Source organism: Molossus molossus, unplaced genomic scaffold, assembly GCF_014108415.1.
Source record: "Molossus molossus isolate mMolMol1 unplaced genomic scaffold, mMolMol1.p scaffold_m16_p_29, whole genome shotgun sequence".
NCBI classification, from domain to species: Eukaryota; Metazoa; Chordata; class Mammalia; order Chiroptera; family Molossidae; genus Molossus; species Molossus molossus.
The window spans coordinates 1,292,496-1,305,010 of NW_023425365.1; the positions used below are offsets into that span (position 1 = coordinate 1,292,496).

At 51.4% G+C, this 12,515-nt stretch overlaps 1 protein-coding gene across 1 annotated transcript in view; it reads right to left on the reverse strand.

The window, feature by feature from the left end:
* Positions 1-12,515, reverse strand: part of ROR2 (receptor tyrosine kinase like orphan receptor 2) — a 202,509-nt gene that overhangs the window by 5,615 nt on the left and 184,379 nt on the right. The window contains exons 5-6 of the mRNA XM_036278511.1: positions 5,035-5,162; positions 293-607 (exon numbers count right to left, since the gene is read on the reverse strand). Coding sequence (XP_036134404.1) covers positions 293-607; positions 5,035-5,162 — 443 coding nt within the window. The remainder of the gene's footprint in view (positions 1-292; positions 608-5,034; positions 5,163-12,515) is intronic.

The window sequence follows — 12,515 nt, forward strand, 5'->3', positions numbered from 1 at the left end:
AGGGGCCCTGCCATGCTCAGGGGACCCGCTGCCTAAGGAATGGATTCGTCCCCGGGTGCCCTGGGCACGGCTGCGGTGCTGACCCAGTCAGCGAGGACGGCCGCCTGCGGTCGCAAGGCGGCGGGAACGGTGCTCACGCCCCAGCAGTGTTTCGGGCTGCGGGCGGGGACCGCTCCGAGGCCTGAGGCCCAGAGGGCTGGCGTGGCTTACTCCGACCCAAGGACAGGCGGGTGAGGCGGGGGGCTGGCCCTGCTCGGCGGGAGGAGGGGCCGAGCCGGGCGGGCGGACTCACAGCGGCCCAGCCGCTCGGCCGGGATGCCGATGCGCATGCAGTTGGCGGCGTCGGGGCTGTCGGGCGGCGGCAGCGCCTCGCACTGCGGCAGCTGCAGCCGCATGAGGATGAGCGGGTTGGAGCGCGCGATGGTGTACTCCTGGCGGCACAGGTCGCTCTCCAGCACCTCGCACTCGTCGCGGCACAGCTCGCGGGGCTTGGGCGCCCGGGACCGCGCGTCGCACAGCGGGAACACGAAGTGGCAGAAGGACGGAATGGCGAACTGGGAGCACTGGTCCGACAGGTGCGTGGACGTGCCGATCATGGTGAAGGCCGCTGCGGACGAGGAGGCCGTCAGGGGTGGGGCGCCGCGGGTCCCTGGTGCCCGCCGCCCGCCGCCGCCTCCAGCCCTCACCCCGTCCTCACCCCCGGCGCTCACGGGAGCAGGGCCCCAGGGAGCAGCCAGCTGCCCCGATCGGAACAGACATCAAGGTTCTAGGCTTCATTTACAGATATCAAAAGTAGAACAAACAAGGAAAACTAGGCCCAAGATCTTATCTAGCGATGCTTCCTCCAGAGCAGGATGAGCCCACCTCAGACCCAAGGCCACGTCCTGGGGCCCTGCCAGCACGGCGGCAGCGGGGCCGGAGGCTGGCGGTGCTACCAGGACCCTGGAGCAGAGGCACAAGGACCAGGCCTGGTCCCCCACAGGCCCAGGTCACACAGCCTGGGGAGGCCTCCGCGGGGACAGACGAGAGCAGCGAGTGTGCCAGACGGACAGACAGCCAGTCCTGCGCAGTGCAGCGGGAGGAGTCGGACGACAGGGAGTGGCCTGGGTGGGGGGTGCGGGTGGAGCTGGGGAACAACTGGAGGGTGGGAGGGTGGGCTGTGCGCTGGGTGGGGGAGGTCTGTGATAAAGGAGGGGCGGAGCAGCAGCCCGAGCAGGAGGGTCTGAGCCAGGATCTGTGGGTTTGCTTTTTGAGCAAGATGTCACAGGATGGGGTGTGACGGGAACGAACCTGCCCAGGGGAAGAACTTGACGTGGAGAAAGGAGGGGGGCAGGAAGGAAGGCTGTCACAGTCCGTCCTCCTGTGAAGGACCTGCTTATAAGGATTTGATCTTGGACAGCTAAAGAGGGGCCCCCTGCTGAGAGAAGGAATTCAGTCCCTGGGATGCCCCAGCTCCACCCACTTTTAGTGCCCCATTCGGCCAACAGGCGGCGCTGCTGGCGCCCATTATCCCCAGGAGAGGCACCAGGGACCAGGGCAAGCAAGCTCCAGATCAGACAGCTGCATGGGAGCCCAGTCCCCACCATGCCCAGATTTACTGCAGGCCTGTGTCTCTGTATGTCAGTGGTCAGTTGAGACCCCCACTGGGGCACAGCAGCCCACAGAGAAGCTGTAAAACAACACAGGGGAAGGCTGGCCCACAAGTTGTGGTAAGGGCTGTATCCACGCACCGCACCTAGTGCCTTGTGACAGGTGCTCTGCATTGTGGGGTCACAGCGTCCCTGGCCCTCCAGGTCACTTCTGGCTAGTAGGACAGCCGAGGAACAGAGCTGGCCCAAGACCCCGGTGTGAAGCAGCTGCATCCATTCCTGCGGGTCAGGACTACCAGGAGGCCCCCAGTGAATGCTGGCTGGACTCTCCGGCAGGGAAGGACTGTCCCGAGAAGCCAAACCTGCACTTCTTTGGGGATAATCGAAGAGAGGATGCCACGGCTGACCCTTTAGGGGTCCTCCTCCTCCCCTCCCCTCAGACATATCACATGAGGGGTTGTTTCTGAAAAGATGGTTCTAGTTGCAAGGATGTTCAGCAACTCATGTCCTCACTTCCATCCACACCCTGCCCATCCCTCCTAAGGACGCACGGAGGCCATGCCCTGGGAGCTGGCTCTGGTGAGCTTGCTCTCTACTGAGCATCTCAGGGCATGCAGTCTCGGGGTCCCGGTCAGTCTGCAGCACCTTCCCATTTAGCTTTTCAAAAACCCACCAATTTACAGAATCCTCATTCTGCCCTTTTATCTAAAAGCTGCTATAAAATCAGTCTGATCGGATAAACGATTCCTGAAGAAATAACTAAGGGACGGTCTCGGGCCTTGAATGAGTGTTTACCAATTAGTGGATTGTAAAGTTAACCCTGGACTCTGTGCCTAGCATTTAATTTTTTTTCCTTTATTGATTTGAGAGAGAGAGGAAGGGAGAGGGAGGGAGAGATAGAAACATCGATGAGAGAGAACGATTGGCTGCCCCCTGCATGTCCCCCACTGGGGATCAGGCCCTGACTGGGAATCGAACCAGCGACCTCTTGGTACATGGGTCGATGTTCAACCACTGAGCCACACCAGCCGGACTGTGGCTAGCATTTTAAAAGCTAATTAGAAAAGAACAGAGCATGTCAGAGCGCTTGGTCCATGGTAAGGGTGCAACTTACTTTTCCTTTAATAAAATACAACTGAAGCCCTGGCCGGTTTGGCTCAGCGGTTAGAGCGTCGGCCTGCGGTCCGGAGAGACCCAGGTTTGGTTCCCGCTAAGGGTACGTACCTCGGTTGCAGTTTGTCCCCGGCCCTGGTTGGTCGTGTGGGTGGCAGCCACTCGATGTGTCCCTTTCACATCGATGTTTCCCTCTCTCTCTCTTCCTCTCTCTCCCTCCCACACTGTCTGTACAAAAAATGGAAAAATGTCCTCGGATGAGGATTAAAAAAAAAAAAAATACAACTGAAAAGGACATTCCAAGGGCACTACTTTTACTAAGGGTGCGTGTTGTCTCCCATAATGCCTTTCGAGTCTATGAAATACACGTGTGTGCACTGAGTCACGATGTCAAGCACACCTTTTACTGCGTGTTGTGGTCAAAAGGTTTGAGAAGTTCTGCTTTAAATGGCATAAAGAGTTTTTGCAGTGAGAGACAACAGGTTTTCAAACCATTCTCGCCACTGGACCGAGATGGCACCTGCCAGGACTCTCCAGGTCGCACTGCTGCCTTCCAGTGGTCACGGGATGCCGGGCCCTGTCCCCAGGGTGCTCTGGACCAAAGGCCAGGCAGACCCTCTGTGACCATGATCTTAGACACTAGACTGAGAGAAAAAGGCAAGGCCAGAGTTGACCCACACGTAGGAAATTTCAGTGACATCTCCATGGGTTTCTGCCTGAGCGCCTCACGCCTGCCCCCTACCAGGGCAAACTGCACCAGGCTGTCCCGGGGAACCCAGCATCAGAGGTGGGCCGGGGGTTCTCATGGGCAGCGGGGGTCAAAAACTTCTGTGTAGCCCGGCCGGTGTGGCTCAGTGGTTGAGCATCAACCCTGCACCAAGAGGTCGCCGGTTCGATTCCCGGTCAGGGCACATGCCCAGGTTGTGGGCCTGATTCCCAGTGGGGGGCATGCAGGAGGCGGCCCATCGATGTTCTCTCTCATCGATGTTTCTCTCTCTCTCTCCCTCCCTTCCTCTGTCTCTAAAAAACAAAATCAATAAATTAAAAAAATTAAAAAACAAAAAGTCTGTGCAGAGAACCGCTGGACCGTTGGACGGCGACCCTGCCTCCCTCACGCGCTCTGGCTCCCTCGCAGCACCGGGAGAACGTGCGCACCTCGGGGCGCGGCGGCGGGGCAGGCTTCGCAGATCTTGCATTGGATTCACTGTCTCACTTCTCGAGGGGCCCCCCAAGGAGGCCTTTCCACCAGTGTGTAACGGTTGGTGTGCTGCAGGCTGACACCCAACCAGACAGCGACCCCTGCGGGAGGGCGGGCGAGCAGCCTCCCTCGACAGCCTGCGCACTTCACTCAGGCGTCAGTGTGCCCGGGCGCCGAGGGCGGGCAAGGCCCAGCGCACCGCAGTGTCCCCATGCAGGGCCGCCGGCCGAAATCAGGCCCAGGGACCTTCTGACCAAGCCCACATCCAAGGCACAGGGTCACGAGGCGGGTCAAGTGCAGCGCGTGTCTGGGGCTGGCTGCCTGCACACGGGGCCGCCCTGGGACGGGGACCTGGCGAGGCAGTGAGGACAGGACAGCTCAGGGCTGCGGACCACCCGGCTGCCTGACTCAGTGTGTTAGAAGTACTCTCACAACCCGCACTTGCTCATTTATTTATTTATTTATTTTCCTTTATTGATTTTAGAGAGAGAGGAAGGGAAGGGAGAGAGAGAGATGGAAACATCGATGAGAGAGAACATCGATTGGCCGCCTCCTGCACGCCCCCCACTGGGGATGGGCCCGCAACCTGGGCATGTGCCCTGACTGGGAATCGAACAGGTGACCTGTTGGTGCAGGGTCACGCTCAGCCCCTGGGCCACAGTGCCAGGCTGCACTTGCTCACTTAAACATACAAATGGGAGGGACATTTTCGGGAAAGCATGGTGGCCACTGCAGCGGCTTCTAAATAGATCTCTTTCGTTTTGTTGCTATTTCTCACCCAAGCATATTTTTTCCATTGATTTTTAGAGAGAGTGGAAGTGGGGGGGGGGGAGTGAGAAACGTCGTCGATGTGAGAGAGACACACTGATTGGTGGCCTCCCACATGTACCTCCCCCACCCCCGGCTGGGCCAGGTCATGCAACCCAGGTACATGCCCTTAACTGGCAATTGAACCCATGACCTTTGGTGTGCAGGCCAACGCTCTAACCACTGACCCACACCAGCCAGTGTTCGAAAGGTCTCCTTCTATTGCAGGAGACAGAGCAGGGACGCACTGACCAAGGTAGGAGCAGCAGAACACACACATGAACCGGCCACATGAGGACCCCGTATGAGGAGAGCCCGTGCTCCTACCTGTGATGCGGTTCTCGATCTCCCCCTGCATCTGGAGGGAATCCACATAGATGGTTCGGTTCCCGATGAAGCGGGCGCAAGCAATGCCCCGATAAGGCTGGCAGAACCCGTCCTCGTGGTCATCGTCCCTGGAGAAACACAGTCTGTCAGCGCACTGGACGGTGTCAAGTACCCCCGGTGAGTTCCTCTTTTCAAATCTGGCATCTGATGATCTAGCCATCTTCCTGCCTGGCATTTATCTAGATGGATGGAGATCTCGTGTCCACACAACAACCTGCACAGGGCTGTGTACAGCAGCTTTGTCCAGAATTGGCAACCACTGGAAGCAGCCAAGATTTCTTCAGTAGGTGAGTGGACAATAAACTGTGGTCCGTCCAGACAGTGCAGTCTTACTCAGCAACAAAAAAATGACACGGCAGAACCTTCGACGCCTATTGCTAAGTGACAGAACCCATCAGAAGTCAATCTATTTTTAAAATTTTTTTCTTTATTAAGTTTAGAGAGAGAGGAAGGGAGAGGGAGAGAGAGACAGAAACATCAATGAGAGAAAACATCGACTGGCTGCCTCCTGCATGCCCCCCACTGGGGATGGGCCTACAACATGAGCATGTGCCTTGACTGGGAATTGAACCGGTGACCTGTTGGTGCATGGTCGACACTCAACCACTGAGCCACACCGGCCGGGCTCAGAAGCCAATCTGAAAAGGCAGCATCCAGCATGCCTCCAACGACATAACATTCTGAACGCAGTGGAACTGGTAGACAGGAAGAAGGTCAGTGGTTGCCAGGAATGAATGGGCAGAGCACAGGGAATTTTTAAGACAGTGAAACTAGTCTGTGTGATGCTATCATGATATGTCATCATATGTCTGTCCAAACCTATACAATAGAACAGCAAGAATGACTATGCGTCCCCAGGTATACATCAGTGAGTATACGTCTAGTATAACTAACTAGATGTTAGTTAATGGTCAGGCCTCCACACTGGCTCATCAACTGTAGCAAGTGTGGCCCACTAACAAAGACATCACTGACAGAAAACTGGATGTGCAGACGAGAAGGGGCAACATGGGGACACTACTTGATGTTCTATTTTTCTGCAAACCTAAACTTTCTCTAAATATAAAATCTGCTAACTAGTTTAAAATCCAGCATTTTTAGGGAGGACCCAGGGGGGACCGAGTGCAAAAGCACAGAGAATAAACTGAAATAAATCACTTTAGCAAAGGCTGAAGCTAAATTCCGTAGGCCGCAGGTGACCTGACAGTAACCTAATAGGCTGCTGTAGCAAAACACTTTTCAGAGGAAGGTAACAAAATCTAGAGTACAAACCACAATGTCCAGCATACAATAAAAAATTACAAGACACATGCAAAACAGCAAAATATAACCTATGATCAAGAGAAATCAACCCACAGCTGACCCAGACATCAGAGTTAGCAGACCCGGACTCGAAGGAAATCAATGCAAGAAAGTGTAATGAATATACGGAGACATGAAAACTGTTAAAGAACCAAAGGGACGACCTACAAAACACAATCCCCAATACAACCTGGTGTTAATAACAGACTGGATAAGACAGAAAAGAAAAATCAGTGATGCGACAGGTCAATAGAAAACTTCCAGACTGAAACTGAGAAACAAAAGGTTTACAGGAAATAAAGAGCCTCGGTGAGCCATGGGGAAGCATATGGGTCTACGCAACCAAGACAGCAGGAAGGAGGAGAAATGCAAGGAGTCAGGAAAACAGTCTGAGGAAATAATGGCCAAATGTTTTTCCAGATTTGATTAAAAAACAGTTACACACTGATCAAGGAATGTCAGTGAAAAGCAAGCAAGATACGCACAAAGCAAACCACGCTGACTCATGTCCCAGTCGACTTGCTGAAAAGCGAGGGAAAACAGGAACAGGGCACATGGCAAATAATGAAGGTGGGCCACAACCAGAAACAGAGACCAGGGAATGCAGCTTCGATGCACTCGCAGGGAAAATAAACTGTGAGCTTGGAATTCCACACTCAGCAAAAACATCTTTCCAAGGAAAGGGTCTATTAACCAAAAAGACATAAACACAGATGCAAGTACTATCAGAGCTAATATATGAACGAGGACTGACAGAACTAGAGGATAACTCAGAAAAATCCACAGTTCCAGTTGGAAATGTTAACACCTGCCTCTCAGCAATTAATGAATTAGGCAAAGAATATTAGTGAAGAAACCACAGTGGAAACAGTAACCACCCCCTTGAGCTACTGTCCAATATATCTGAAGCACAGTACACCCAACACGTAACACACGTTTCAGGGAACATGGCACGTTCACCCAGAAAGACTATATACTCACCACAAAATAACTCCCAATAAGCTCGAAAGAACTGAAACTATAAATCTCTGATTACACAGAAGGAAATGAGAAATCAATAACAAAAGATATTTAGAAACTCTTCAAATATTTGGAAATTAAACAGCATACTTCTAGATTACCTTTGGGCTAAAAAAAAATATACAAGGAAAGTCAAATAGAACTTTAAATGAAATGTGAAAATATGAACTATAAAAAATAAAAAGAGAATAGTGTGCAGCTAAAACAGAAATGAGAGATAAATTTTTGGCTGTAAACACTTAATAGCTATAAATACTTAAGTTAAATAAGGCTTTACACCTTAAGAAGTTAGAGAAAGAATGTCAAATTAAACTTAAGTAATTATAAGAAAATACTAATGATGAGAGCAGAAATCAATAAAATAAAAACAATAGAAACTCAATGAAGCCAAAAGCTGGTTTTTTAAAAAATTAACAAAATTGGTAACACCTAGAAAAACTGATCAAGGAGAAGAAAAAACACACATTGCCACCCATGTCAGGAGTGCACACAGGAACATCACCAAAGGCCTGAACAAAGTTAAAAGATCACAAGAAATATTATGAACAAATATATGAACATAGATCCAACGACCTAGAAAAAAATGAAAAATTCCTTAAACACACACACATACATCAAAATGTAGGCCAATAGAAATAAAAACTCACAGTAGCCCTGTATCTCTTTAAGTTGTCATCAAACACCTTCCCATGATTGCCCTGGCCGGTCTGACTCAGCGGTTAGAGTGTGGGCCCGCAGACCAGAGAGACCCGGGTTCGGTTCTGGCTAAGGACACGCACCTCGGTTGCAGTTTGTCCCAGGCCCCAGTTGGGGTCCTGTGGGTGGCAACCAGTCGACGTGTCTCTCTCACTTCAATCTTTCTCTCTCTCTTCCTCCCTCTCTCCCTCCTGGTCTATCTGAAGATAAATGCAAAAATGTCCTCGGGTGAGGATAAAAAAAAATAAAAACATTCCCATGATGAAAACCCCAGCTCCAAATAATAGAAACGGGTAAATTCGGCCCAACATTTCAGGAAGAGACATCGGCCATTTTACACAAACTTGTTCAGAACAGGAGTAAGGGATGCCTTCTAATTCATCTCACGAGGCAAGTATACACTCGATAAAAATACCTGACAGAAAGAATGTCCTCAGGACATCACAGACCCTCTGCCTCCTGCTCCACAAAACAAGAGCAAACTGGACTGAGCAGAACAGACAGCCACTGTAACACCGGGTGAACCAGGGACACAAAGTCACTTCCACATTTAAAACCCAGTCACTGAAGACACAGAAGCAGAGAACCCTGTAGCTATCCTGTCGAGATGAGACAACGCAGGACGCTAAGGGTCCTGTGCCAGGGACAGGGTCTGAAAGCATGACCACCGAAGACACCGGGGAGAAAGGCCAAGACAGACACCCTGAATTTGGGTCTTCAGCTCCGTAAGGAGACAGCACCGATCCGAGAGAACATCCCTGGGAGTACTAAGGGGCAACAGGGTCTCCAATAGTTCCAGGAAAAAAATAGTAATTATCGATATGCATCGAGGAAATGATACATCAGATGTGGCAAAATGATAAAAAAAAAGGGGGGCTACTCATGACTAGTTTTGCAACTTTTCTGTAGTTTTGAAGTTATTTTGAAATCACTGTTAAAAAGACGTCCCAGTAGGCACTTTTGTAGACATTGCAAACAGATTCTAGAAATTATCCACAGATGCCAAAGTAGCGGAACAGCCCAAACAATCATGAACAAGACAAGAATGAAGGAGGAGGAGAAGGGAGCAGACTGACAAACCTCAGAGGGATGGGAGGGGGGAGGGAGGGAAGAGATAAACCAAAAAACTTATATGCACGACCAATCAACAGGGACACCAAGCTGGGGAAGGCAGGAAGGGGTGGGATCAAGGAGGGGGTCAATGGGGAAAAAAGAGGGACATCTGTAAAAGGAAGGGAGGGAGGGAGGGAGGGAGAATTACACCACCTGATTCTAACACTCCAATGTTACAATTATCCAGACAACGTGGTATCTGGGTGTAAGAACAGATCAGTAGAACATGGTAGAAAATCCCCAAATGGTCAACTGGTGTTCAATAAAGGCACTAAGGCATCCAAGGAGGACAGGACCACCTTCTCAAAACTGGTGTTTGAACCACTGGATATCTGTATGGACATCTGTATACTTTCAACAACAACAACAACAAAAGAATGTAAAACCGCTAACTCACAGTGCGCACAAAAACTGCTTTTGAGCCCTGGCCGGTTTGGTTCAGCGGTTACAGCATCAGCCCACGGACCAGAGTCCCAGGTTCGGTTCCTACTAAGGGCACGTACCCCGGTTGCAGTTTGTCCCTGGCCCCGCAGGACAAAAAAAACAACTGCTTTTGAGATGGGTCATAGACCTAAACATAAATGCTAAAGTTATAGCACTAGTGGGTGCAGGGCATGTCTATAGCATGGAGGCAGGCAAAGACAAAAATTTCTTAGACACGATGCATAAAAGAAAACAAAGGACAAATGAGACTTCTCAAAGTTAAGTTTTCCTGTTCATCAAAAGGCAGCATTAAGAAAACAAAAAGGCAAACCACAGGCTGGGAGAGAATTTTTTTCCTTTATTGATTTTAGAGAGAGAGAGAGAAACATTGATGAGAGAGAACATCGAGTGGCCGCCTCCTGCAGGCCCCCCACTGGGGATGGACCCACAACCTGGGCATGTGCCCTGACCAGGAATCGAACTGGCGACCTCTTGGTGCAGAGTCGCCGCTGAGCCACATTGGCTGGGTAGGAAGAGAACATTTTATGCATCTGACAAAGAAATCGTATACAGAATATACAAAGAGCTCCCGAAACTCAACAAGAAGACAAACTACACAGTAAAACTGGACAAAGGTCCTAACAAATAATTCCCCAAAGTGTAGCCTGAGAGGATGGTCCCGTTTTTAGTAATGGAGGAACGTACACTACCCGGCACGAGTCGTCAGGACACAAGGCACTAGAGTGGCTAGCACTAAGGACACAGCGGCTGGAAGCCTCCTGCGCTGCTGGTGGCGATGGGAGCTGGCGACACACTGTGGGGAAGAGCCTGGCGGTTTCTTATCCTTCACATCCGCATGCACCGTCCGCATGCACCGTCTGAGCCACGGTCCCACAGCTAGAATCCGCTCAGAAATGAAAGCATGTCCACAAAACACTCGCGCACGAATGCTCACAGCAGCTCACTGACAGCTGCCCCACTACAAACCCAGATGTCCGTCAACAGGGAAACGGACAAGAGAATGTATGTCATCAGTAAACAGGAATAAACCCAGAAAGAATCTTCAGCTATCACATTTCTTTTTCCTTTATTGATTTTAGAGAGAGAAGAGGGAGAGAGAGATAGAAACATCGATGAGAGAGAACATCGACTGGCGCCTCCTGCATGCCCCCCACTGGGGATGGGCCCACAACCTGGGCGTGTGTCCTGACGGGGAATCGAACTGGCGACCTCTTGGTGCATGGGTCAACGCTCAGCCACTGAGCCACACCGGCCGGGCCCAACTATCACATTTTTTGAAAGAAGCATCCTGAGGGCACATAAGAAGACCACGGCACTTCTAGTTTTTGTCTGATTCACTGGTCACTGTACCTGCAACACCTTGAACAGGGACCAGCACAGAGCTGGCCTTCGATGTAAATTTGCTGAACAAATAAATGATTTCCCTGAATATCAAACACCAGCCTTTACATTGATTTCTCTCCACTCCCACGATGAAATACTCCCAGCTTCCAATTATATCCATGTCAGATTGAACATGTCAAAAACACCCACCTGACCCAATTGAACACAACTAACACCAACACTCGCGTGATAAAAATCCAGTCCGCTGAACCTATCAGAAACATTGGCTTTTGCCATGGCCATCTCTAAGGCCAGGGTCACACAAGGCACCCAGAGGCAGAGAAATAGTGTCTCTGGCGTGACCAGTCCACTGGGTCGTAAATGCTATTCTCTTCCACCGTGCTTGGGGGACTGGTCCCTCTTAGGTAAACCTTGGAGGCTAGTGTTTCCTTGGGTGACTTTGGAGGTCTGTAGAAAGTTCCCATCCATGCACGATAGGGCTCAGATGCATGCCACAGATCCAGTGGGGGCGGGAAGTGTGACGGCATGACAAACGCCACTGCGGACATCACGGCTACAGAGCACGCCCCTCCACGTGTGGCACTCATGGCCTGAATTAAGGACTGAGGGTGTCTTCTCTCATTGCTGACCGGTGATTGGCTGCATCACACCTTGAAATGATACAGTTTCTATCTTTTATTCAAGGTCTGTAGCATGGCATTGAAAGAAAATTGTGACATTTCCCAGAAATCAAAACGTATTAAAAGTCATAGTGAGCCCAGCCGGTGTGGCTCAGTGGTTGAGCAGCAACCCTGCACCAAGAGGTCCCAGTTTGATTCCCAGTCAGGGCACATGCCCAGGTTGTGGGCCCATCCCCAGTGGGGGGCGTGCAGGAGGCGGCCCGTGGATGTTCTCTCATCGATGTTTCTCTCTCCCTCTCACTCTCTGAAATCAGTAAAGAAAAACAAACAAACAAACAAGTCATAGTGAGAAAAGACCCACTTCTCTCCTCCCATCTCGACAAGGCTGCTGGTTTCGGGGCCTGCCCGTCAAGTGCTGCCGTCGGCCCGCATCTGAGCTCCCCCAGGAGGGCGGCTTGGCCTCTCCGCCGTCCTGTTTCGTTTTTGTTTTTTTAGTATCTAGTTCTATTTTCCTGTCATTAGGATCAAGGTGGAACTAGATTTATGACAATTCCCCGAAAACAGCCACGGAAGGGTGTAAGGTGATGGCTAAGTTCTGTTCAGACGGGCAAAGTACCTTTGAATCCGCATCGAGACACCACTGGGCGGCTGCACTGGGGGCCTGGACGTGGGGCGACCCCTCGGACCCGAACGGGGAGCCCAGCATCGGCACAGGGGTGGAGAACGGCTGTGGCCTTGGAATTACCCAGTTTATAAAACCAAAGGAGAGGGCTCAGGACCCAGCCCAGGGACGGTGGTTTCGCAGGAGCCGGTAATTCAGAGCTGCACTCTCCTGAGCACAGCGCGCGCCCTCAGGGGTCACCTGCTGAAGCACATTACAGG